Source organism: Rutilus rutilus (assembly GCF_951802725.1).
Source record: "Rutilus rutilus genome assembly, chromosome: 4".
In the NCBI taxonomy this organism is placed as follows: Eukaryota; Metazoa; Chordata; class Actinopteri; order Cypriniformes; family Leuciscidae; genus Rutilus; species Rutilus rutilus.
This window is the reverse complement of record NC_140212.1, coordinates 13,939,858-13,964,036: the sequence shown is the minus strand read 5'-3', so window position 1 is coordinate 13,964,036 and position 24,179 is coordinate 13,939,858. Positions and strand designations below refer to the sequence as shown.

The 24,179-nt window shown below is 38.9% G+C and overlaps 1 protein-coding gene across 1 annotated transcript in view; it reads left to right on the top strand.

Annotated features, from left to right (window-relative positions):
- bltp3b (bridge-like lipid transfer protein family member 3B) overlaps positions 1-24,179 on the top strand; it is a 36,029-nt gene that overhangs the window by 8,569 nt on the left and 3,281 nt on the right. The window contains exons 2-20 of the mRNA XM_084408179.1: positions 3,362-3,524; positions 8,011-8,049; positions 8,313-8,404; positions 8,675-8,864; positions 8,941-9,081; positions 11,009-11,179; positions 11,387-11,567; positions 11,668-11,751; positions 11,837-11,983; positions 13,280-13,389; positions 13,608-13,749; positions 13,865-14,058; positions 14,492-15,855; positions 17,947-18,086; positions 18,348-18,502; positions 18,644-18,794; positions 22,632-22,888; positions 23,096-23,207; positions 23,434-23,594. Coding sequence (XP_084264305.1) covers positions 3,362-3,524; positions 8,011-8,049; positions 8,313-8,404; positions 8,675-8,864; positions 8,941-9,081; positions 11,009-11,179; positions 11,387-11,567; positions 11,668-11,751; positions 11,837-11,983; positions 13,280-13,389; positions 13,608-13,749; positions 13,865-14,058; positions 14,492-15,855; positions 17,947-18,086; positions 18,348-18,502; positions 18,644-18,794; positions 22,632-22,888; positions 23,096-23,207; positions 23,434-23,594 — 3,994 coding nt within the window. The remainder of the gene's footprint in view (positions 1-3,361; positions 3,525-8,010; positions 8,050-8,312; positions 8,405-8,674; positions 8,865-8,940; positions 9,082-11,008; positions 11,180-11,386; positions 11,568-11,667; positions 11,752-11,836; positions 11,984-13,279; positions 13,390-13,607; positions 13,750-13,864; positions 14,059-14,491; positions 15,856-17,946; positions 18,087-18,347; positions 18,503-18,643; positions 18,795-22,631; positions 22,889-23,095; positions 23,208-23,433; positions 23,595-24,179) is intronic.

The window sequence follows — 24,179 nt, the reverse complement described above, 5'->3', positions numbered from 1 at the left end:
CTCGCACACCAGTGTTGTGTCGTTCAGTCATCATGGTTCACGATTATTGATTGCGAGTACAGAAAATCCCCAAAAACGTAAATGTAGATCAACTGAGGCAAGCAGGCTTTGGGACAAACGGAGAAATAAAACAATTACCAATATCGGCGTGGCGTTTTCGAGATGGAGAGAGAGCTTCGCGACAAACTTGGACTTGATCTGTCCACAGAGACTCCGCTCTCGCATGTTTTAATAGGTGGGTAAGCAAAATATATATTATTTATTGTAAACAATACATACATTTATATTGCACTATGTTTGTACTTCATGTAACGCTTTTTATCAAGTCTGGTGACCAAGTCTATGGCAGTGAATTAAATACAGTAGCCTATGTGTTGCACAAAAATATTTAGCCATTACTTGCAAATACTGTGGTTTCATTCAAATTTACTTTTAGTACGATTGTTTCAAACATGTAAAACTGCGCAGCAATAACCCAACAAATAATTTGACAAATAGTCACATATCAGTAACAGGCTAATGCAGCTAATTCATTACGATGACATAAAATAGTGTGATCAGACGTTCAGGTAATACAAAAACTAGTTTATTAGCTGATATATAATTGATATGATTTGTGAATTCCATACATCTCTGCAGGGGGAAAACGACATCTCCCATAGTTCCACTTTCCTTCATAGCGTCATCAAGCTTCGTCTTTGTCATTGTTTTGAAAATGCAACCTCTGGCGGCGATTTTTTTTTTTACAGATTGTACCTTTAAATGTGGGTTTTCAACATCGATAATTTCAGTCCATTAGCACAGAATACAGATGCATTTATCTGAGATTTGCTACTAGACGGCCCAGGTGTAGTTGAGCTGAGCCCCCCTGATGTCACCCGGCTGGCACCTGTCCGATCTCTTCGCTGTAGTGGTGGAGCGTTCTGACCCGATATCTGATATATCAGGGACTGAAGAAGGTAGGCCGTGTGTGAATGAATATTTAACCGTTCACAGAACACAGCTACGTAATGCGGTGGCCAGACTGTTCGCGTTTCATTTTGAACTGGCTTGTCTATGAAAGTTTGCATGTTTTCATACTTCACGTCTCGTGTTTGCTTTTTGCTTCACACACACAGTGTGAACAAGCCCACGCATCGGCGGTTTTAGTAATTCACACCATAGTTCTGTGGAAACTTCACACTTCAGTCATTTTATTGTTTAATGTTTAATTCATTATTTATTTATTCTTTATTATATGTCATTTTTAGTTTACATTAATTGAATTTTGTTTTCTTATTTTATTTTGTTTTTCACCACATTAAGCAGGACTATAAAGAGACACTTTCAGGAAAATGAGTGCCACGGCATCCGACCTTTAGACACTATTATCCTTATTCAGTCCTTGGAAACACAGACGCTGTGAACGTTTATCATCTTCTTGACATGAACTGAAGTACAGTTGTTTCTAGGTTTCCAGGCCAGTGGTTACCTCAGTGCAGTTTTTAAACACTTAGTTGCCTCTATATGAGAAGTTATTGAAGTGGTTATTAGTGTTTTGTCACTCAGTAATTTAGCTTTAATAATCTGCTTGTAGTCCTTTATGTAAGTCTCTTTATTTGAATCTGTTGGAGTGAAACAGGATTAAACGGCCATCTAAGACTGTTCGCTCAAACACCGATTACACACAGTCTGGGACCTAATTATTACACATTTAACCGTGACTCTCAAAGGAGCAAGCATTTTTTTGTGTAAGTGTAAGCGACTGTGTTAGTGCTTTTAAACTGGGATGAAGTTCAAATAAACAGGCCATCCAACATCTTCAAGCTATTCATGACATACAAAAAATATTTTTGCCCAGACTAACATTGACCTTGGCCACATCATAGGCTTTGAGTGACTGGCTTTTCCACACCCTGACCTGTTTGTGCCATTAGCTCACTGAGTCAAAACAGCTGAAGGAAATGATAACAAATGAGTTCTGTTATCAACCTTGGCGCGCTGAGGGCCGTGCAGAGAACATTGCTCTTTGCGGGAACACTCTTAAACATTAACTGAAAAATCAATCAGTTCATAAACAGAAGGTCATTGCTATGCAGAGCTCCTGGTTCTCCTGGTCACTATTGCCAGGATTCAGATCCTCGGGGTTGCTAAATGTTCAAGTTTAGCATCAGAGAACGCTCTAAAACTATTGATTTCATTGTGGATGGCGGGTCAGCAGTACCTAGATGAAAAACTTGGCCTGTCTGCGATCTCCAAATGCAAACGTAGCAGCGTTCTCCTATTGGCAGGCATATTCATTTCAATTGTTATGGAGCTGTATTTTCACCCATGAGATGTTTTTTTGTGCATCTTTAGTAAAAGAGCAACGATGGAAGCATTTACCCTCCACTTGATGGATGGTAATCCATGGATAGATGAATGAATGGATGAATAATGAATGATTAGCTTCCCATGTAAGACAAATGACCAGCAATCATTTTGGATCGCCAAAGGCTACGGTGTTAAATGACGTAGATGATTATCTCTGACTCCTTTATTCATTAACCATCTATTCTACAGAAGCAGCATGTGCATAAGATGAAATCAGACAAAATATATTGATAATTCTTGACTTATCGGAGAAATCATCTTTTTCTAGTATGCAATCAACCTTACACTGTGTACTAATGCCTCAGTGAATGGATTTACTTGTAGCATTTAAAATGGTTTGTTTCATTTATTTGACTAAATATAATGTGAATATAATATAATATTAGCCTATATATTTTAAAGCATTTTAAATCTAACATCATAGCATAGTTATAATAATAATAATTGTAATACTAGCAACTTTTATATTAAAAATATAATGTTAACATCATTTATTTTATATGAATTATTTTACATTATATAAATCATTTTTTATATCAATCTTGAAGTCAATGTGACCCTCCATTGAAGATCAATAACTTCCAGTCCGTTTTTTTTTCTTCTTATCATTGAAAAGCACTTTATCTAGTATGTGATCACATTTGCGCCGTGTACTTTAATCGGGGAACTGTCATTATTGAACTTATTAATGTGTAGAAGTGTGTCACACACACACACACACACACACACACACACACACACACACACACACACACACACACACACACACACACACACACACACACACACACACACACACTCAGTGGTGGGTGGTAACAGCATGACCACTCACCGATCTGCTTTCTTGTGAAGCTGTAATTACAGTCAAGAGAAAGAGCCATTAAACCATAAAAGAAAACTGCAATGTGGTTTTCTTTGCCTCCCCTCGTTCTCTTCTTTCATATTACTGATTGTATTCCCTCATTTCTCCCTGTTCCTCTCTCTCTCCCTCTCTTTCTCTTTTCTGCAGGTTTGCTAAGAACCTCTCCCCAGATAAGATTAATCTGAGCACTCTGAAAGGGGAGGGCCAGCTTACCAACCTGGAGCTGGATGAGGAGGTTTTGCAGAACATGTTGGATCTGCCCACCTGGCTCGCCATTAATAAAGTCTTCTGCAATAAGGCCGCCATCCGGGTATGAGACGCCATGGCTTCTTGATAACATCATCACTATGAGTCCCTCTGACACTAGAATCATAGGATCTGCTGGGAATAGCTCTGCTGACTGAGCTCAGCCCTCTAGATTTACACTCTTGGGCTGCATTCAAATTTGCATTATGTCCATCCTATGTTGTGCACAATATGTACCATATCGTTTATCAAACAGTTAGTAGAGATTTATTTATTTATTTATTTATTAATCGTTTTAGACAATATTGTTTGCCCTTTTCCCCTATTTTTACATTTTAGATTATCTTGTCTTCTATTCATGTAAACCTCATATATTGTAAACCCGTAATCTTTAAAAGGTAATACTAATAATTGAATAACACTTAATAATCTTTATTAAAAATGTAATCTTTAACAAAACATTTATAAAATTATATGGTTATATTATTATGGTGTCTAAATCTAGATATTGTTGTAGTGTTTAAAATAAATTAATTTTATAATATTTACTATAATAATAATAGTAATGCTAAAATAATATTATTAATATTGATTATAATAGTGAAGATTATAATAAAGATTATATGTACATTTTTCATATTGTACATTATAATATTGTCCTATTAAATTCACGTGGTGTTTAAAATGGTTTATATTATTTTTTAGCATTTTATTTTTAATTTATTTTAACAATATTTTTTTACATATGCTATCAATTTAACAACTTTGATATTTTTATAATAATAATGTGTTAATATAATTATAGTAATATTATTATTGTTAGCATTAATAATAATAATAATAATAATTATTATTATTATTATTATTATTATTACTACTACGGTAATATTATTAATAATAAAAAACATTTTACACATTTAACATTATTTTAATCCTTTTATATTAATAATAATTATTAGGGGTTCAAGCATGAAATGCTGAAACCCTATTGCAATTGTGCTGATTTTTATTAGGGGTTCAAGCACGAAGTGCTGAAACCCTATTGTAATTGTACTGATTTTTATTATTATTATTATTATTATTATTATTATTATTATTATTATTTTTCTTCTGCCGTAAAACTCATCGTGCAGCCCAAACCGTAAGAGCTGGAGCTTTGAAACTTTGCCAGATGGTAGTACAAAAATCGAGGAGAGGTTCAGAGAATATGACCCCAATTGGCCCATAGGTGGCGCTATAGCAACCAAAAGCGCGAAACTGCTCATAACTCCTAGACCGTATGACGTAGACTCAAGTGTCTTATATCACTGGAAAGCTGGACACCTGAAGGTCAAAACGTATATCTCCGATTTCATTTCCGGTATGTAAATTGTCCGCCATTTTGAATTTAGTTAAAAACCTACTTTTGCGAACTAGTCCTAGGTTTTTTGTCCAATCGGATCCAAAACAGTGCAGAAATGTTCTCTGGAGTCTGAATATCAATAATTATCGAAAAAAAGTCGAAATTTCGATTCCTGATCGCCAGGGGGTGATAAATTAATGTTGTAGGAGGAGCCTATTTTACTAAAATGGCTATAACTCGAGAATGAAATTAGATATCTTCACCAAACTTGGTGCACATGTGTATGAGTTCAATCTGGGGTCACAGTAAAAAAATCGCGACGATTGATCACTAGGTGGCGCTATAACATGAAAAAAACATGAAAACGGCTATGACCACGTGACCGTTAGTCCGATTGACTTGAAAATTGGTATGCAGAGTCTTGGTCCAAGGTGCCATGTATGTCTCTGAGGACATTGGCGTATCTCGAAAAACATGGCCGCCATCGACCAATGAAATTTGAGCACCTATTAGACAAGGTTAACGGAGGCCGATCGGAACGAAACTCGATGGGCATGTTCGACTCATGGCCCTAGAGGTCTGTAAGAGTTTTGAAAGAAATCGGCCACTAGTTGGCGCTAACGAGTTTTATGGCTCTGTAATCACGTGGTGTTACACTTATCGTCACAAAATGCATATCAACTGATAGATCTGCTCATGCTGAACAACTTTGCCTCAAGAACTAATGCTGTCAATTAAACCGTTTATTAAATATTCGTAATTATGTTAAAAACCTACTTTTGCAAACTAGTCCTAGGTTTTTCGCCCGATCGAAACCAGACCAGTCTAGGACAATTCTCTGGACACTCTAGATCAATAATTATCAAAAAAAAGTTGAACTTTTGCATGTAGATGGCTGTAATAGGGTCATTTAGAAAAGGGGCGTGGCAAAAAAACACTAAAAAGCCTATAAATCCTAAATGAAAACTCAGAACTTCACAAAAATTGGTGAGCATATGTGAAATAACATCATTAACAAGCATGCCCATTTTTATGGAGATCGGACCATAGGTGGCGCTATAACTGCTAAAAAGCTTTAAAACCATATATTTCCTATGGTATTTCCTGTAAATGGTCTTTTCCATCTATTATGTCAGTAGTTACATGCTTGCTAAATAAAACTTAATCACTTTTGATGCTTTTGTGCTTAAAGGCCTTAACTGCTTGAACCCCGATAAATGCTGCTTGCAGCTTTAATTATTATTATTATTCTGCCGTAAAACGCATCGTGCAGCCCAAACCGTAAGAGCTGGAACCTTGAAACTTTGCCAGATGGTAGTACAAAAATCGAGGAGAGGTTCAGAGAATATGACCCCAATTGGCCCATAGGTGGCGCTATAGCAACCAAAAGCGCGAAACTGCTCATAACTCCTAGACCGTATGACGTAGACTCAAGTGTCTTATATCACTGGAAAGCTGGAAACCTGATGGTCAAAACGTATATCTCCGATTTCATTTCCTGTATGCAAATTGTCCGCCATTTTGAATTTTGTTAAAAACCTACTTTTGCGAACTAGTCCTAGGTTTTTTGTCCAATTGGATCCAAACCAGTGCAGAAATGTTCTCTGGAGTCTGAATATCAATAATTATCGAAAAAAAGTCGAAATTTCGATTCCTGATCGCCAGGGGGTGATAAATTAATGTTGTGGGAGGAGCCTATTTTACTAAAATGGCTATAACTCGAGAAGGAAATTAGATATCTTGACCAAACTTGGTGCACATGTGTATGAGTTCAATCTGGGGTCACAGTAAAAAAATCGCGACGATTGATCACTAGGTGGCGCTATAACATGAAAAAAACATGAAAACGGCTATGACCACGTGACCGTTAGTCCGATTGACTTGAAAATTGGTATGCAGTGTCTTGGTCCAAGGTGCCATGTATGTCTATGAGGACATTGGCGTATCTCGAAAAACATGGCCGCCATCGACCAATGAAATTTGAGCACCTATTAGACAAGGTTAACGGAGGCCGATCGGAACGAAACTCGATGGGCATGTTCGACTCATGGCCCTAGAGGTCTGTAAGAGTTTTGAAAGAAATCGGCCACTAGTTGGCGCTAACGAGTTTTATGGCTCTGTAATCACGTGGTGTTACACTTATCGTCACAAAATGCATATCATCTGATAGATCTGCTCATGCTGAACAACTTTGCCTCAAGAACTAATGCTGTCAATTAAACCGGTTATTAAATATTCGTAATTATGTTATAAACCTACTTTTGCAAACTAGTCCTAGGTTTTTCGCCCGATCGAAACCAGACCAGTCTAGGACAATTCTCTGGACACTCTAGATGAATAATTATCAAAAAAAAGTTGAACTTTTGCATGTAGATGGCTGTAATAGGGTCATTTAGAAAATGGGCGTGGCAAAAAAACATTAAAAAGCCTATAAATCCTAAATGAAAACTCAGAACTTCACAAAAATTGGTGAGCATATGTGACATAACATCATTAACAAGCATGCCAATTTTTATGGAGATCGGACGATAGGTGGCGCTATAACTGCTAAAAAGCTTTAAAACAATATATTTCCTATGGTATTTCCTGTAAATGGTCTTTTTCATCTATTATGTCAGTAGTTACATTCTTGGTAAATAAAACTTAATCACTTTTGATGCTTTTGTGCTTAAAGGCCTTAACTGCTTGAACCCCGATAAATGCTGCTTGCAGCTTTAATTATTATTATTTTTAATATTAATTATGGTTTTCATACTAAGATAATGATATTTCCTATTCCCTACCCCTAAACATGACCTTCAAACAAACCTTTAGTGATTATTAGATTTGAAGCACAACATGATTTATGAATGTGTAAAACAGTGAGGACCACTTCACTCCTCATAAGTTGGTTTCACTATAATTCTGAGGATATTTTCCATAAGTTATGGTAATACTCGTGAGGGCTAAATTAAGGAAATACAATAAAACAAATCCCTAAAAAGTGTATTGTGTTTATCTAGAGGCCTGCAGCAATATTAGTAATACACAGCATCATAGATATGAGTGCACGCATCATATATCAGTGCTGCAAACAGTGCCTTTAATTACAAAGGACAGTGTTGTATAAACTGTAAATATATTTTTCCTGTGTGTGTGTGTGTGTGTGTGTGTGTGTGTGTGTGTGTGTGTGTGTGTGTGTGTGTGTGTGTGTGTGTGTGTGTCCTAGATCCCATGGACCAAGCTGAAGACTCATCCAATCTCTTTGGTAATAACATTGTTTAATTTATTTTATTATATTTATAAAAGTGCATATATATATATTTTTTTATATATATATATATATATATATATATATATATATATATATATATATATATATATATATATATATATATATATATATATATATATATATATATATATATATATTTGCATTTTTATAGTTTAGTTTTGTTCTAACCTGCTCTGATTAAAGGCAGTTACATTTTCTGCAGCTTAATTATTGAGTCTGTAAATCATTTCTTTCAGTCTTTGGATAAAGTTGTCATGGAGATGAGCACCTGTGACGAGCCTCGCCCTCCCAACGGTCCATCACCCATTGCAACAGCCTCAGGTCAAAGGTAGGTTTCAGTTAATCGGCTCTATCAGCCTTGATTCGGATCTCTCCTCCTCTGCTTCCTGTTTTCATGGCTCCCTCTGTTATGAAAAACCTGGATGTGTATAAATCGAAAAGCCATAGAAAATATTATTTCTTTTTGTTTGTTTGTTTTCTTGGCTAGATATTATTTTTTGGTGAGTGCTTGTTGTAATATAAAACTTGCTCGCAATATTATGATATTACATGTTTATTTGTGGGGGTTTATTTTGTATTCTTATTCTCTTTTTGTCAGTGAATATGGTTTTGCGGAGAAAGTGGTGGAGGGCATCTCACTCTCTGTGAACTCCATAGTGATCCGCATCAGCGCCAAAGCCTTTAATGCCTCCTTCGAGCTCTCGCAGCTCCAGGTCCTCAGCGTCAACACCAGCTGGGCCACTGGTGATCTGCGATACACACGCATCCTGGACCCCACACGTGGAGAGGTGACAACATGCATCTCTCTGGTGTTGTGGAGGCATTAGGCATGTGTTTCTATGCTAACACTATGATGCATTCTAGATCCTAACGTTTAAGGAAGTGAGCTGGCAGATGATCAGGATTGAAGCAGATGCCATCCAGAACACAGAACATGAGGTCCTCAGAGCCCCCATACGCCTCATCACCAACCAATCAAAGATCAGAGTCACTTTAAAGAGGAGGGTGAGGATACACACACACACATTCGTTACACAACCCTCAAACAGTAACATACGGTTAAATGTACAGAATTAGATCCAAACTGTCAATTTTTGGAACACTATGTACTAGCGTGTGTATTTTTGAAAGTGTGTGTAGCAGTCATTCTTTTATGAATCAGTTCTGAGCTCTGCGGGCAGCCGGGATCCATTTCTCTGTTGGTAGCCTAAATATTGGAGGGTTTTATTATGGTAGCATTCAGCTACTCACACAAACAAAATTGTGTGCATTAGTACGCTCAAAAAAAAAAAAAAAAAGTTTTATATATGTGATGCGATCTGGGAAAACCTGTCGGATGTCGCGCTGGGCCGTTTTCAGTAAATTCCAAAATAGTTTGAATGTCAGTTTTTTTGTCAAATTTTTTTTTCCATTAAATTATTATTCTATAACATCTTTTCTCTTATCTCTGAAAATATCTTGGCAAAATTCCCTTGTTTAGTGCAGAAAAACAGCGATTTATAGTGTCAAGCTGAAAATACTCTCTTTCTCTAATGCATTCTATGCGACCATTAACGCCCGGCAGAGGTGAAAAAAAACAAAACAATCGCCGTATATCCCATACACCTGTCCGTCTCGTAACACTACAAAGATAGTTTACCTTTAAAATAAACCACATACATGTACAGTGAATGTGTGTAGTGCGCATTTCGCGCCAATCCTGTTTAAACTATAACGTCACGCAGTTTCATAACAATCGCGAGATGGACGCGTCTCAACGGTGACAGTTATTTAAACCAGTTTTTCTCAAAATTCCGTTCCAGAAAATCATAGAGATCAGCCGACTTCAGATAAACATAACTTCTGCTACCAACAAGCTATGATAAAAATAAAAACAGATTTGGAAAGGGCTTGATACCAGCATCCATATGATATCAAAACCTGTAATAGGTAAAATTTCACCATGTGGTGGGTTTTCCCAGATCGCATCACATAAGCTATATATATATATATATATATATATACTTTTTTTTTTTTTTCTTTTTTTTTTACATAATAAAAAGTAAAATACAGAAGACATATTTAAGATTCTGCACAACAAAAAAAAAACGTATTAAACCTGAACTAAACAGTTGTAATGAAATAATTATATATATATATATATATATATATAAAAAATTGTAATGAAATAATTATGTATATTAATTATATATAAATTGAAATGAAAGAACACATAACCTTTTAGACCGGTGAGATTTTTAAAATGTTTTTAAAAGAAGTCTCTTCTGCTCACCAAGGCTGTATTTATTTGATCCAAAATACAGTAAAAAAAAAAAATAAAAGATTTTAATTAAGAAATATAATTTTTTTTTTAAATAACCATCCTTGCTGAATAAAAGTATTAGTTTCTTTCCTAATTAAATAAATAAACAAATTCTTACCGACCCCAAACTTTTGTATGGTAGTGTATAATGTTACAAAAGCTTTCTAATTCAGATAAATGCTGTTCTTTTGAACTTTCTATTCATCAAAGAATCCTGAAAAAACATTTTTACACAACTGTTTTCAACATTGAAAATAATCAGAAATGTTTCTTGAGGAGCAAATCAGCATGTTAGAATGATTTCTGAAGGATCATGTGACACTGAAGACTGGAGTAATGATGCTGAAAATTCAGCTTTGCAGCACAGGAAGTGTGATATATTATAATATATTCAAACATATTCAAATAGTAAACGGTTATTTTACATTGTAAAAATATTTCACAATAGTATGGTTTTTGCTGTATTTTGGTTCAAATAAATGCAGCCTTGGTGAGCAGAAGAGTCTTCTTTTAAAAACATTTAAAACATCCTACCGATCTAAAACTTTTGAACAGTAATGTATATATTTCTGAAGAATTTGAATTTGCACATTATGTATGTCATGGCTGTATGTCCATTTATTTTTTCAGATGAAAGACTGTAATGTTGTTGCATCAAAGCTGATTCTGATCCTGGATGACCTGCTGTGGGTGCTGACGGACTCTCAGCTCAAGGCCATGGTGCAGTATGCTAAGTCTCTCAGTGAAGCCATGGAGAAATCAGCTGCACAGAGGAAGACCATGCCCCCCGACACCACACAGGTGCACATCCCTTCCCAAATCAACCACACCAGCTGTTTCAGACTACCTCTTTTTTGATTTTTGCTTCTATTATCCGAGTCATATTTTGGTGCCCCCTACTGGTTATAACTTTTAATCCTAGATTTTGCAGTGGGTGATGCGTCAAATGTCGTAAAGTGTGTTATCTGAGCTTTAGATACAATGTTTCAACTCTGTTGGTGTTTTTAGGTAACACCGGCACCCCCCTCAGCCCAACAGGTGCGCACACAGCAGGCTTCAGCCGCAGCAGATCAGAGCGCTTCCATGGAGCGGCTCTTCAACTCTTATGATGTTCGTGAAACCTCACACCACCTCCAAATCACACACTTGGACCTGCATATTTGTGACGACACCAATACCAAGGACAGAGGTACCACATGCCCACACACAATACTGTTAACACCAAAGTGTGTGAGTTTGGTGGTGTTCAGCTGAAATGTGTCTTTTTTTTTTCTTTTTCTTTTCTGCAGGAATTAATAAGAGATTAGATGGTGGCGCAATGCAGGTGTCCTTCAGTTCTATAACTGTAGACTATTATCCCTTCCACAAAGCTGGTAAAAATAGATTCTTCCTTTTAATAACCTGTTGAACAGGAAGATGTTCAGATTATTAAAAAGAAAATGCCTTTCTTTCTATCAGGTGAGGGCTGTTTGCATTGGATGCATTACAGCGAGGCCACAAAGTCTCGTGAGACCTGGGTCCGTTCTCTCCTGGAGGAGTTTAAGTCTAATGTGGATATGCTCAAAAACGTAGTCAGTGGCCAGTCCCAGAGCTCCCCTCAGCACGGTGAGAACGCCCTGCCCATTAACACACACTTACTGTGACTGAAAAACTAAAAATGGATCAGTTTCATGCAACCTCTCCGGTGTCTGGATCATATTTGACTCAAAAGTCAAAAGAAAGTATTTTCGGACCATAAATATTTTTTGCATTTTAAAGAGTAGGGTAAGGATACACACACACACACACACACACACACTTTCGTTACACACCCTCAAACAGTAACATACGGTAAAATGTACAGAATTAGATGTTCAGAAAGTATTTTTTGCATTGTGACATTATTTTCATGACAATTTAACACATTTTCCCATATTACTGTAATACAAAAAATATCATTTTTGTTGTGTTTATACATGATAGTATTATTGATTTAGCAGTACATTTGTATTACATTGTATTACATTTATAGTATTTACATTAGTGGATTTATTAGAACATTTTTTTTTTTTTACAGCTATACATTTAAAAATACTGTTTTATGGTAATGAGAATTGCTGTTGGGAATAATAATGGCTATTACAATACATAAAAAGTTCTCTACACATTATCGGTAATGAGAATTTGGGTGCAAAATGTGTATTTGCCATGAAAATAATACAAAAATTGCTAACTTTATTTTATTTATTTGTTGTTTTTTGGGGGATTTTTGGTTAAATGTGATCTGGACACTGGTTACTCAACAGCTGTTCTTCGTTGATGCATAAATCTGGATATCTGCCCATCCAAACACTATTAATAAAGCAAGAGTTTGTGACACTTTAAGGGCTCTTCTCAAAGACTGTAGAGCACTTTCAGATGACACAGACAACACAGTTATGGGCTGCAGTGATGTTCAAAGTTTTCCATGTGGCCTCTGAGAGTGTAGCAGAGTCTTTGTGTAAGGGCCTTTAGCTAAAGTGTACCGTTTTTAGCTCATTAGCGCAGTACGGCTAATGTTTGTGAGCATATGGTGATCATGGCTTTAATAAAGTCCTTCGAGTGTTTTGCAGTGGTCATTAAGTGTGTCCTGAAAGCAGCTAACACCTGTCCTAGTTTAAGAGTTTTTTTTGCGTAATGGGTTCTGTGTCCCCAGTACGTCACTCGATTGTCTTAGAGGCGCAGGGTGAAGGGATAATGGTTAGGGAGCTGGATTCAGGCCCAGATGGCTTGTGGCCGCTCTCCCCCACGGCCAACTGCTGCTGGTGTCTGGAGACAGGTACCTCTCTGGTGTGCGTTTGAGGTGCCACACAAACACATGGCTGTGGTTTGTGCAGATGATCCACTGCGATTGTGACTTTTGAGTTTGTGTGTCTCCCACAGGAAAGATCTCCACCAGTTCCAGCACTTCCTTCTCGCCTCCATCTGCACCGAGAACCCAACTCATGTCCAGCTCAATTGTGCTACGGATGGCAGATTTCAGCATCTATCAGGTTTGTGTGGATAAACACACACACACACAACACAATTTTCTGCAATCTACATACTCATTCATAAAAAACAAGATCACATAGATTAAAAAATATCATAAAAGTGGGTAATATGAGTTGCATGCTATAGTCCAAGTCAGAAAGCAGAAACTTATTCACTGATAATCTTCCCCTCTACAATGTGAGACCTTTTAAAAGTAGTTTTTTATGCTGTGTTGAAGGTGTCTACAGCAGACCAGCCACGCTCCAGTCCTCAAAGCATGATATCCTGCAATAAGAAAACCCTCTATCTCCCTCAAGAGATGCCGGCCATCCATGCCGAATTCACAGAGTACTACTTCCCGGATGGCAAAGACTATCCCAGTAAGACAGAAGTGTCCAGTTCCATCATTAACACTGACAAGACCAGAATATTCACTTAATATCAGTTCAACTCAAGCATTCTCTGAATTGACATGAATAAACTCTCTCCCTTCAGTCCCTTGTCCCAACCTGTACGTGCAGTGTAACGCGCTACAGCTGGTGCTTGACTCACGCAGTCTGGTTTGGCTCAATCTGTTTGCACTGGACCTTCGTCAGAGCTTAGAACAATTCATGGAGCTGTACAAACTCAATGACTCGCAGAAACCTGACGAACATGTAGATATCAGAGTGGACGGACTCATGCTGAAGGTAGAAATTAAATTATGTTTGCATACCTCCAGTGAAATGTGGGTTGCAGTGTCTGTTTCAAATTGTGGGTAGCTAAGGTACCTCATTTTGGCCCAAATTTGAGGTAACATCATAACTATCTTTCCTAAATTCCCCTGTAGGCACAAAAGAGTTTGTCAGGTCACTAGGTTTTCATTCTTTGAAGCCAATAAGTTTTGATATCAAGGTTCCTCAGTTCTTGCCCTGAAGGGCCACTGCCCTGCAGAGTTTAGCTCCAGCCCTACTTAAAGACACCTAGGCAAGCTAATCAAGGCCTTCACTGTTAGTAGAAAATTACAGGTTGGTGAGTTTGATCAGCAATTCTACAGGCCCTAATTTGAGGAACCATGCTGTACATGTCTTGTACCATCTTTTTTGCATTTTAATATATAACTCAGTGTTTTAATGTTTGTAGCTGGTGATTCCTGCAGACCAGGAGAAGGCTCAGCCTGGCCAGCCTCGCTCTGTGTCAGTGCAGACCTCTGAGATGGTAGCCACTAACACACGGCACTCTTCCGGATGCACACGATCCAGTCTGGAAGCCCTTTTGCTGGCCTTCCAGGAGCAACCCTTCTTTACCTCCCTCTCTTCCTCCTTTCCTCACGCCCAAAACTCCTCCTCTGTGCTCCATCCGGTCTTCCAGCGGCATGCTCATGAGCAGGATACACGTGTTCATGATGTGTACCGGGGCCTTGCTCCACCATCTCTCTCCACCAAGGCCCTCAAAACACCAGCAGCCACTGACTTGTGGGCTCTGCACTTCTCTCAGTTCTGGGTGGACTATGAGGGCTCACGCAGTGGGCGAGGTCGTCCGACACCTTGCGTGGACTCTTTCCCTCTGACACTTTGGGTATGCCACCCTTCCCGATTTGCACAGCACAACGAGAGGCTCAGAGCAGGTGTAGGGTTGGGTCTGTTGCCTCGCAGTGAGTCAGCAGAGATTGCCAATCGTCTGCAGAGGAAGAAACTTCTTAAGGAGTACTACACCACTGATGCGTGTCCAAGCAACACGCCAAGCAATGGTCTCCACAAACCACAATCTCTAGATGGCCTATTCAGTGACTCCTCTTCGTCTCTTTCCCTTGATTCCTCGTCCTCGTCCAGTGAAGTAGACGTGCAGGTGCTAGTGCACGTTCAGAAGCACCTGAGTGCTCAGGTGAGCCATGGGCAGTATATGTTCCTGCTCAGACTGCAACATGCTGTGAAATCTCTGCAGCGCACTTTACAGCAAGATCTGGAGCAGTACGGCTCCAAGCTCCAGGGTCCCACACAACCCTTAAGCGCCTGCGTGGGCGTGCTCATGAAAAGTGCAGAAGTTGCACTACTCTTAAAGCCTATTCCCCAACCGGATTTAAGCACCAGCCCCCTGGACTCTGATGTCTCTCCCTCAGAAAGCAGGACGACTCTTGAAGCCGGGAGTGAGGTGGGCGAGGGACACGAGATACCCTCGGCTGAAGGAGAGGGTACTCCAAACGTAGATCAGCTCCTTTTTGCAGGTACGCATGGCCTCAACGTATCTCCTCTCCTTCCTTCCTCATCCCCATCTCCTGCTCTGAGAAAGGCGTCTATGGATGAGAGGAGTAGCGTGACATCTGGAGGGAGGGAGAAGGAATTGAGAGAAGGATCTCCTGATGTAGAGGGCAGCAGAACTGAAATCAAAGGGCAACAGAGTGAAACCTCACATGGTGGAACTGCGGTAATAGATCCCATCTCCGACACTTCTTCCAGGGAGTGGAACGACAAGAGTCAGGGAGGCAGGCTGCCTCAGTCCATGTCCAGGTATTGCATTGTTTGTATATTTAGAACACAACTAACCATTCTTTCCTGATTGGTTTTTGAAAATTGATAATGGAAGTAGAACTGCGTAAAAAACTACTGTCAGGATTTACTAAAGACGTGGACAGGCGTGGACAGAGTTGTTTTTGCGGCTGAGATTATACCATGTGCATTTGTAGGAGTTACCCGTTCAGAAGTGGGAGGAGAGTATTTAAATTAATCATGCAAGGTGATTTACTAAGGTTTGCGCTAGTCAATTTACTGGTATTTGCGCCATTATTTAACGCCCCCCAAAAAGCATGTCTTAAACCAGAAACTAATTTGCGCTGATGTTGGTAGATTGCGTTGGTCATTATGGAAATGATCCGGCTACGTGTACTTTAATTTGCGCATTGTCAGTAGATCACGCGCAGAACTTTCCACTCCCATCACCGCTTTTTTGGTTTTGTGCTCTCGCGCTAATTTGCCCTGTTTAGTAAATTTGGCCCTTAGATTTTTCCAGTGGTGGACAGTAATTAAGTATTTTTCCTTCATTACTGTACTTAAGGACATTTTTCAAGTATCTGTACTTTATCAGAGCATTTTTATTTTGGGAAACTTTTACTTCACTACATTCCAAAGCATAATATCATACTTTTTACTCCACTACATTTCTTAAAAACGTGGTGTTTTTCGTTATGTTGAACTGAAAGGGTTAGTTCACCCCAAAATGAAAATTCTGTCAGTAATTACTCACCCTCAAGTTGTCCCAACCCCGTAAGACTTTCGTTCATCTTCAGAACACAAATTAAGACATTTTTGATGAAATCTGAGAGAAGATGACGCTCATTTGATGTTAAAGTGTGAAAGGTAAGCCATTCATCTTGCGGCATTGGTAAGGCACTTTTACATTTTCACAAAAAGGAGTGAGCCAGCTCCCAGATTTCATCAAAAATATCTGAATTTGTGTTCTGAAGATGAACGAAAGTCTTACGGGATTGGGACAACATGAGGGTGAGTAATTACTGACAGAATTTTCATTTTTGGGTGAACTAACCCTTGAAGAAATCATTACCTACTCTAAGAGGTTAGAGCGGTGTCCAATTCGTGAACAAGCCGATTCTTTTCAATGAACTTGTTAAATCGCTTTAACACAGAAATCGAACTGAATGATTCATTCATTCATGAATTGGACTGATCCGATTGCATCTGTTCTCGAGTCAACAACTCACTGACTCAAATGATCTGGTCAGAGCGAGTTATAAAATGAAAAGTTTTCTTATTTGGAGATCAATACATATTAAGCGTCTGCATAATAATGCTTTTTGACTAGTGCTGGCTACTTCACAATTCAAAATAATTCATAACGATGTCAGACTGAGCGATGTCGGACAAGGTCCATACTGTAGAATATATGTAGGGTGTTTTAAAACTAATTAGTTTTAAAGGTCTATGAAGTTAAGATTAGAGGTATGGTTAATATCATCAGCCTTGGAGACACACCTTTTCAGTTTTCGGCATAGAATTGAATCTGGTCTTCATTATGGGATTGTGAGTTTTGTAGCTTTGTTTTATAACTGAATGTGAATTGCATAACTAATATAAATGAACAGAATGTTATAAGAGTATGTGTGTGTATTTGGGAGTAAAACCCAATACACAACTGCTTCTTTGCTCTGAATGTGATTTATGGGTGGTGTGTGTTTGTTTAATCTCTCTTCTGAAGGAAAGGCAGTTTATCAGTGGTCTCTGACCTCTTAACCTCCACGCACAGCAGGTCTACCTCCTTATATTCCATGTCCAACATGTAAGGCACCCTCTGTAGGACTCTGTGCCCATCAGTGTGCGTGTGAATGTTTGTGGACAAAACCGTGGTATTGGTATTGTGATTGTGATCATTTCACACTAGCTTGTCCCTTGTAGTGTTGTGCGTAAAACCGTGGACGTGTTCTGACTCTGCTTCTGACTGGTGTTTTGATTTTTTTGCCTAAAAATGTTTTGGTCATGCTATAATTTTTTTTTTTTTTTTTTTAATCATTCTTGGTGTTCTTTATATTAGCACTGACGTGCTCATTGTATTCACTTTTTCCTGCTTTTTTTGCATGTACTCTGCAGTGGTCGTTTGATGCAGGGCAAGTCACAGTCGAGTTTCGCCGTGTCCTTTAAGAACATGAAGAAAAGTCCTTCGCTGCAGTCTCTGGATGATCTCTCCATAGACAGCTACTCACTGGAGGACTGTGACCTGCTGGAGAGAGGTACCGTACATGCACTCCAGAACACCATGTTTTACTGATGTGTATTCTCTTATACCAGAGCTGTATTACGTTAGTGACCACAAGGGGGCTGTATCGTAACATCTATAGGTTTGGGTTTGAATCATAACCACAAATTCATTCAGATTTAGCGCAAGCTACACATCAGGTCCAGGCGTGATGGGAAATGTATAATTTATTTTTATATGCAGTTACACTCTCTCGCTCTAATCAAATAATATGCATGTGTGCATTTTGTTATAGATGATGTATCGATCTCTGGCTTTAAGGACGCTCTAAATGAACAGATTTCCACAGAAGGGGCTAATGTGAGTCTCGCTCAGGAGGCAGATGAAGCCCAGTCACCTGACGCCATCAGCGCTGCCTCACAGAGCATAGACGAACCCACAAAAGACCTTGTAATTTCCTCTCCTTTCATTCCTCTTTTCCCAAGTTAATTTTTTTGTTATTCTGAATGAAAATAATGAGATTGTAAGTACATCTACAGTGTTAGTGATGTGTAGCCATGTATGTAATACCTGTATTGCATGCGTTTGCAGGTGTCGGTACTGGTTTTGAAGGTTCACTCGGTCTGCTGTTCTCTGGATCTGAAGGGTGATGACACAGCAGTAGCTCTGGAGGTGGGGCGGATCCAACCCAATCAGCTCGGCAACGTCAGTTTGCGGCAGTATCTTAGCAACCGCAGCCTGGGTAAGACCGTTTGACACCTGTGTTTGTGTGTGCACGTGTGTCAATGTTACACCTGATAAACCCTTGCTGTTTGCGTTTTTTCAGGTTTAGTGTCTTCAGCATCAGCCACTCAGAGTGGTGAAGGTACTTTAAGTGTGTATCTTCATATGTTTACATAGTGTGTGTTTGTGCGCACGACACGTTTGTGAGTGTAGATGCTGTCGGTGAGTTTGCACGAGTTGTGTGTGTTGTGTGATCACTCTCCCAGCACTTTTTGTGTTTGGTTTGAACACATACACTACAGTTTGGGGTCAGTTAGATTTTTTAATGTCTTTGACGGAAGTCTCTTATAACCACCAAGGCTGCATTTACTTGATTGAAAATGCAGGAAAACAGTAATATTGTTAATTATTATTATTATTTTTTTTTACTTTTTTAACTTTATAAATATCTTTACTGTCACTTTTGATCAATTTAATGCATCCTTGCTGAATAAAACTATTAATCTCTTTAAAAAAAAAAAAAAAACTGACCTGACCCCAATTTTTGACTGGTAGTGTACCTATTGTACACATCTTCATAAATGACTAGTTGGTGGATTAGTCAAACTAATTGCAAAAAATGTATTTGTCAATTGAGAAATTGAAGTTTCTTTAATATTAATATCTAATATTTAGCTTTAGTGCTTCTAGTAGCAGTGCTTTAAAGGGTTGTTTTAGAGACTCAGTATGTTTACATGACAGTGATGTACTAAAAACTGAAAAGTTTTTCCTTTGTTTTTTTTTTACGTACAGACAACAACGGTTTCAAAACAATCCCGGTTGACACGGATCTGCGAAATTGATCAAAAACGCTGTATTATGCATGCCAGGCTAGTAGTTAGTCAGTAGAAGATGTCACTTTGTAAAGAAACTACGTGCCTATAAACTGAACACTTAATACGCATGCGCATGAAGTCACGGTTTTCACAAATTCACGTTTTTTGTAGGCGATAATGGTATCGTTTTCAAAAACTTGCACTTTGAAACCGTTTTCAAAAGTTCGCGTTTTCAACAAAACGCATAAAAAGTTTTCAGTTTTTAGTAGGGCTGTTCCCTTTAGAGGCTTAGTCGACCAAGATTTAATTAGGCAGTTAACTCCACAGGCGGAGTCAAGCAGTCCGTGATGGTCCTTGTGGTAATTACAGTATGGCGTTTGCCTATCATCTCAAAAATGGCTTATCGTTTGAAACATGTAAGTAGTAGAAACTTTACATAACCGCTGTAATGTTAACCTAGATAAATGTGCGCTATTATTAGGTGCATAACCAAGTGTTCGTGCGGAGTGCGGAACTGTAAAGGGTTTAATATTATTTATTTGTGTATAATCATAATAACAAAAGGTTGTGCTTTTGTAAAATAAAGAAAACAAGATGCGCTTTCTGCCCTCTCGGTCTCTGTGAACTGCAGCGTGTCACTTGAACTGAAACTCAGCGTATAGGCTACTTGCCTTACTGACTTGAAAATATATTATTTTAAAAAATTCAAATGTCTACTTTTAAATAAACCAATTAAAGTTGAAAACAAATCTGTATGAGGTGCATTTCTGTCCATAGGCGCGTTCACTACATGGAGATGACAAGTCAACATCATCTTCATCTTTGCAGCCGACACTAATTCAGAAAACACTAGTTTATTAATAAACAATTAAAATGTCTCCTTGCTATTTTTTCCGACATAATCATAATCATTACTTTTGCCTTTTTGGCTTTATGTGTGAACTTAAGCGTGAGACTTTGGCTATATCCTGCCACCCAGTATATATTTAAGTAATTAAATTAATATAAACATGCGATTAGTCGACTAAATCTTTAGTCGGGGGCAGGCCTAGTTTTTAGTTGAAAACGGTGTACTGTAAACAGCACCTCAGTCAGTGGACAAGTACTGTTCATTTAAATAAGAGCCTTTTTTTCAGCAGAATAATAAGTTTGTGTGATGTGTGAATTGTAATGGGGCATTTTTCTCGCCCACTGCTCCCAGCTCTTCCCTTTCATCCTCTATCGCTCTCTTCCTTAGCTGCTCTGGTTTTGTGCTCTCGTTTCTCTGCTGTCACAGACCACTGGGTTCTGCAGTACCAGAATTGCTGGTTCAGGAGACTTTGTACACACATAAACACACACATGCTCGCTCTCGTCTTATCTAGGCTGCTTCAGAGCACTGCCTCTTTCCTCTCCAAGCAATAATCTGTAAGCTTTTCCATGCTCAGTTTCTCTTGACTGATTCTGCTAGCCTCTGTTTTTCAGTCCGTTTCCCTGTATCTTTCTCTCACCTGCTCCCATGTTCTCTATTTTCAGTTATTCTCACTCACTCACTTTCCTCTTGCAGAATTCTTGCTGTTCTTCAGTATCTGCACTTGGTAGGGAAAGTGCTGCGTTTGCGTGTTTTATTCACAACTGTTGAAAGATTAATTAAATGTTCAGCTAGGAATGACAGGAATGATCACTTCTATCTCTTGTAATGATGGTCTTTCCAACTCCACTATTTCCAGAGGACATTGAAGAATTGAACGTTTGATATCACAAACATGACGTGCAAATCTCTTTTTGTTCTAGAGCAAAAAAAATCAAACTCATTCACATGCAGAAAAGCGATGAGATGAGATTTCTATGAGAAATCTTTCAATGAGATTTCTATTCATTACCACAAGCATTGTTGCGCTGACATTTTGGATTCAATGCATAATTTAAAAGCAGCGTTTCAATGTTTCGGATTTGTCTATTTTTAGACTGGTAGCTGTCTCCCGTGTCCCGCTTTCCCGTCTGGATCCACAGCTTGTGCAGCGGGCCCTTGACTTCCACTCATTAGTGATCCCTTGGTTTCCTGCATGACTGTGTACACATTCATGTGTTCTTGTAGTTCCAATGCTTATCGCATTGCATGGAGAAACATGGAGTAGATGGTGTTTTCATCATGTGGAGCTTCATTATTGCGTGCATTTTTTTTGTAATGGCATCTATGCTTAAGTATTAAGGGGCATTGACACTGACAGAGACCTGGAATCATTCGTTTTCAATGAGAGCAACAGGAACTGTACTTGAGAAATGTTTAATGTTATGCAAATGTGAAGCGACGCGCCAGGCTATCCAGCAGCAGGAACGCTTACTATCGACCTAAAATCTCTTTCTGCCTTCAAGTGCACCCGTTAGGCTTGTACCTTCGAGTTAGGCTTTCATTATTATGAATTATTACAACGCTCTCTGAAATGTTTGATTCTGATTGGTCAGTCACAAAATTTCAAGGTCTGTTATTTCCTGATAATGACCATCGTCAATAGCAATGCTATACTATATAAAAGTCTGCTCATCCATGTAACTGAAGACAGCGCTTCTTTTGTGATGCCGTGTGCAGAATTGCTCTCACTTGTTTCATACAAAAGGAGCTGGTACAATCTTGTGTCTGAAACAGTTATCGGTTGTATTAAAAAAAATGAAATCAGAGGACTTCGGTATTAATAGTACTGTACTATCATTGTAGCTTTTTAATGGATTATAAATTATATAGATTATTGGTGTAAAATATGATACCATCAATATCATAGATCAGTTTTCCATCATCAACCCATCCCTTACGACATCACAACTCAGCAGCTTGTGTATGCCCGAATTCTCGACGAGTTTACAAGTTTCTCACTTGTCATTCATATTCATAGAAATCACAATTGCGATATTTCCAAACTCACTTTGTCAGTGTGAACGAAGCATTTCATGGCTCAAAACTGAAAACCTTTAAACCAACAAAACATTTTTGGCACCACAATCCAAATCTGTGAAAGATGACATCAGGACATTACTTCATTTCTAATTGTATTTGTTTCTCGCAGGCTCCGGGTCAGGGTCTGACCCCAGCGTGGTGTTATTAAATCCAGAGGTGCAAGTAAGGCTGGAAAGTGGCCCGGGGGCTGCGGTTCACTCTCCTCTCGCAGAACAGAACGGCTTCCTGCAGTGCCGCCTACAGGCCTTCAGTGCCGACTTCCTCATGACATCGCTGCGAAACCTCGCCCTCTTCCTGGGGGATGACTCCGCCTCCCAGGTCCTCCCCATGGAGATCGCCATCAAAGATACACACGTGAACCTCAAGGTACATTTAGACATTGTCACATTTATCATGGCCAAAAGAATGAACGCAATATCGATAGAAATTAACATAATGGTATCAGTCAAATTCAACTTTCACTTCGTTTATTTAGTGTTTTCTCTTTTTTGGTCAGTGAAACGCACACAAAAGTGTAGGTCTTGCTTTTTTTTTTCTGCCGTGTCCTCGACATGTTATATGTGTTTAAATCAGGATGATGGTCCCCGTGACAAAGCGTCAGAGCCCGAAGCCACGCCCATCGCCGTGCATATTCATAATCTGCTTATCCATCGTCAAGATGACGGCTCATTCAGCATTGGACGAGGTTATTCATGTCCCTTACTACTTGTTTATCTCTTCCTGCTTCCTTTTTCACTCCTAAACTATAATAGTTCCTTATAGCGTTTCCCACCATTTAAATCCCTCTGGCACATGCATGCACTCTCTCTTTTACTTTAAAGTTTGCCTCCATTTTGAACTATTTTGAAATAGGATTAAAGCTCAGGAATGCACGTTCTAAATGCATCCCTCCCCTCTCTCCCCTCGGACAGCTGAACGCGCTGCGGACCCAAAGCTTCAGAAGGCGGGGCATGTGGATGACAGCAGGCTCAGTTCTGTCCCTGAAGTTCCTGTAGGTGTGGCCAGTCAGCCGAAAGCCACTCAGACTGCACCTCTGTCACACACAAGCCCCACCCCCTCAAGTAGAGAACAGGTACAATTTGCGATATGTACATTTTGCATGATGTAATGCATCACAGGGTAAAATTGCAGCTTTATGTGAACGTTTTACTTTGCGCCTTATATACAAATGTATGTCTGTAAGTCTTTTTACCATGTCTTGGTTTGCCTGTTTTAACCCTCTAAAGCCTGACATATGAAATCATACCCAGAAAAATTCGATTAGTTTTTTTTTAAAGGCACACTATGTAATTTTTTGCCGCTAGAGGTCGCTTATTCAAAACAAAGGCGTAGCTTGATGACGCCTTGATTTCACTGAATCATGGGAGTTGTTGTCTTCACCGCTACAGCCGGTGGAGAATACGACGGGACTCGTGCAGAAATCCTAGTCATGGATAACCGGTAATGTATTAAGGTTACGAAAGCAGCTGGAGCGATTGCTAATGAGAGACAAGCGCGACATACGGCTCGAGAGCAGTGGAGCTTTTATTATGCTGCAGATGCCGCTTCCGGTCATGCGTATGTTTTATCATATTAGATACATTTGAGTGTGATGAAAGTTGTTATAATGCTACTCTGTACGTTCGCTCGGCGGCTACTATATGAGACACTTGTTGCA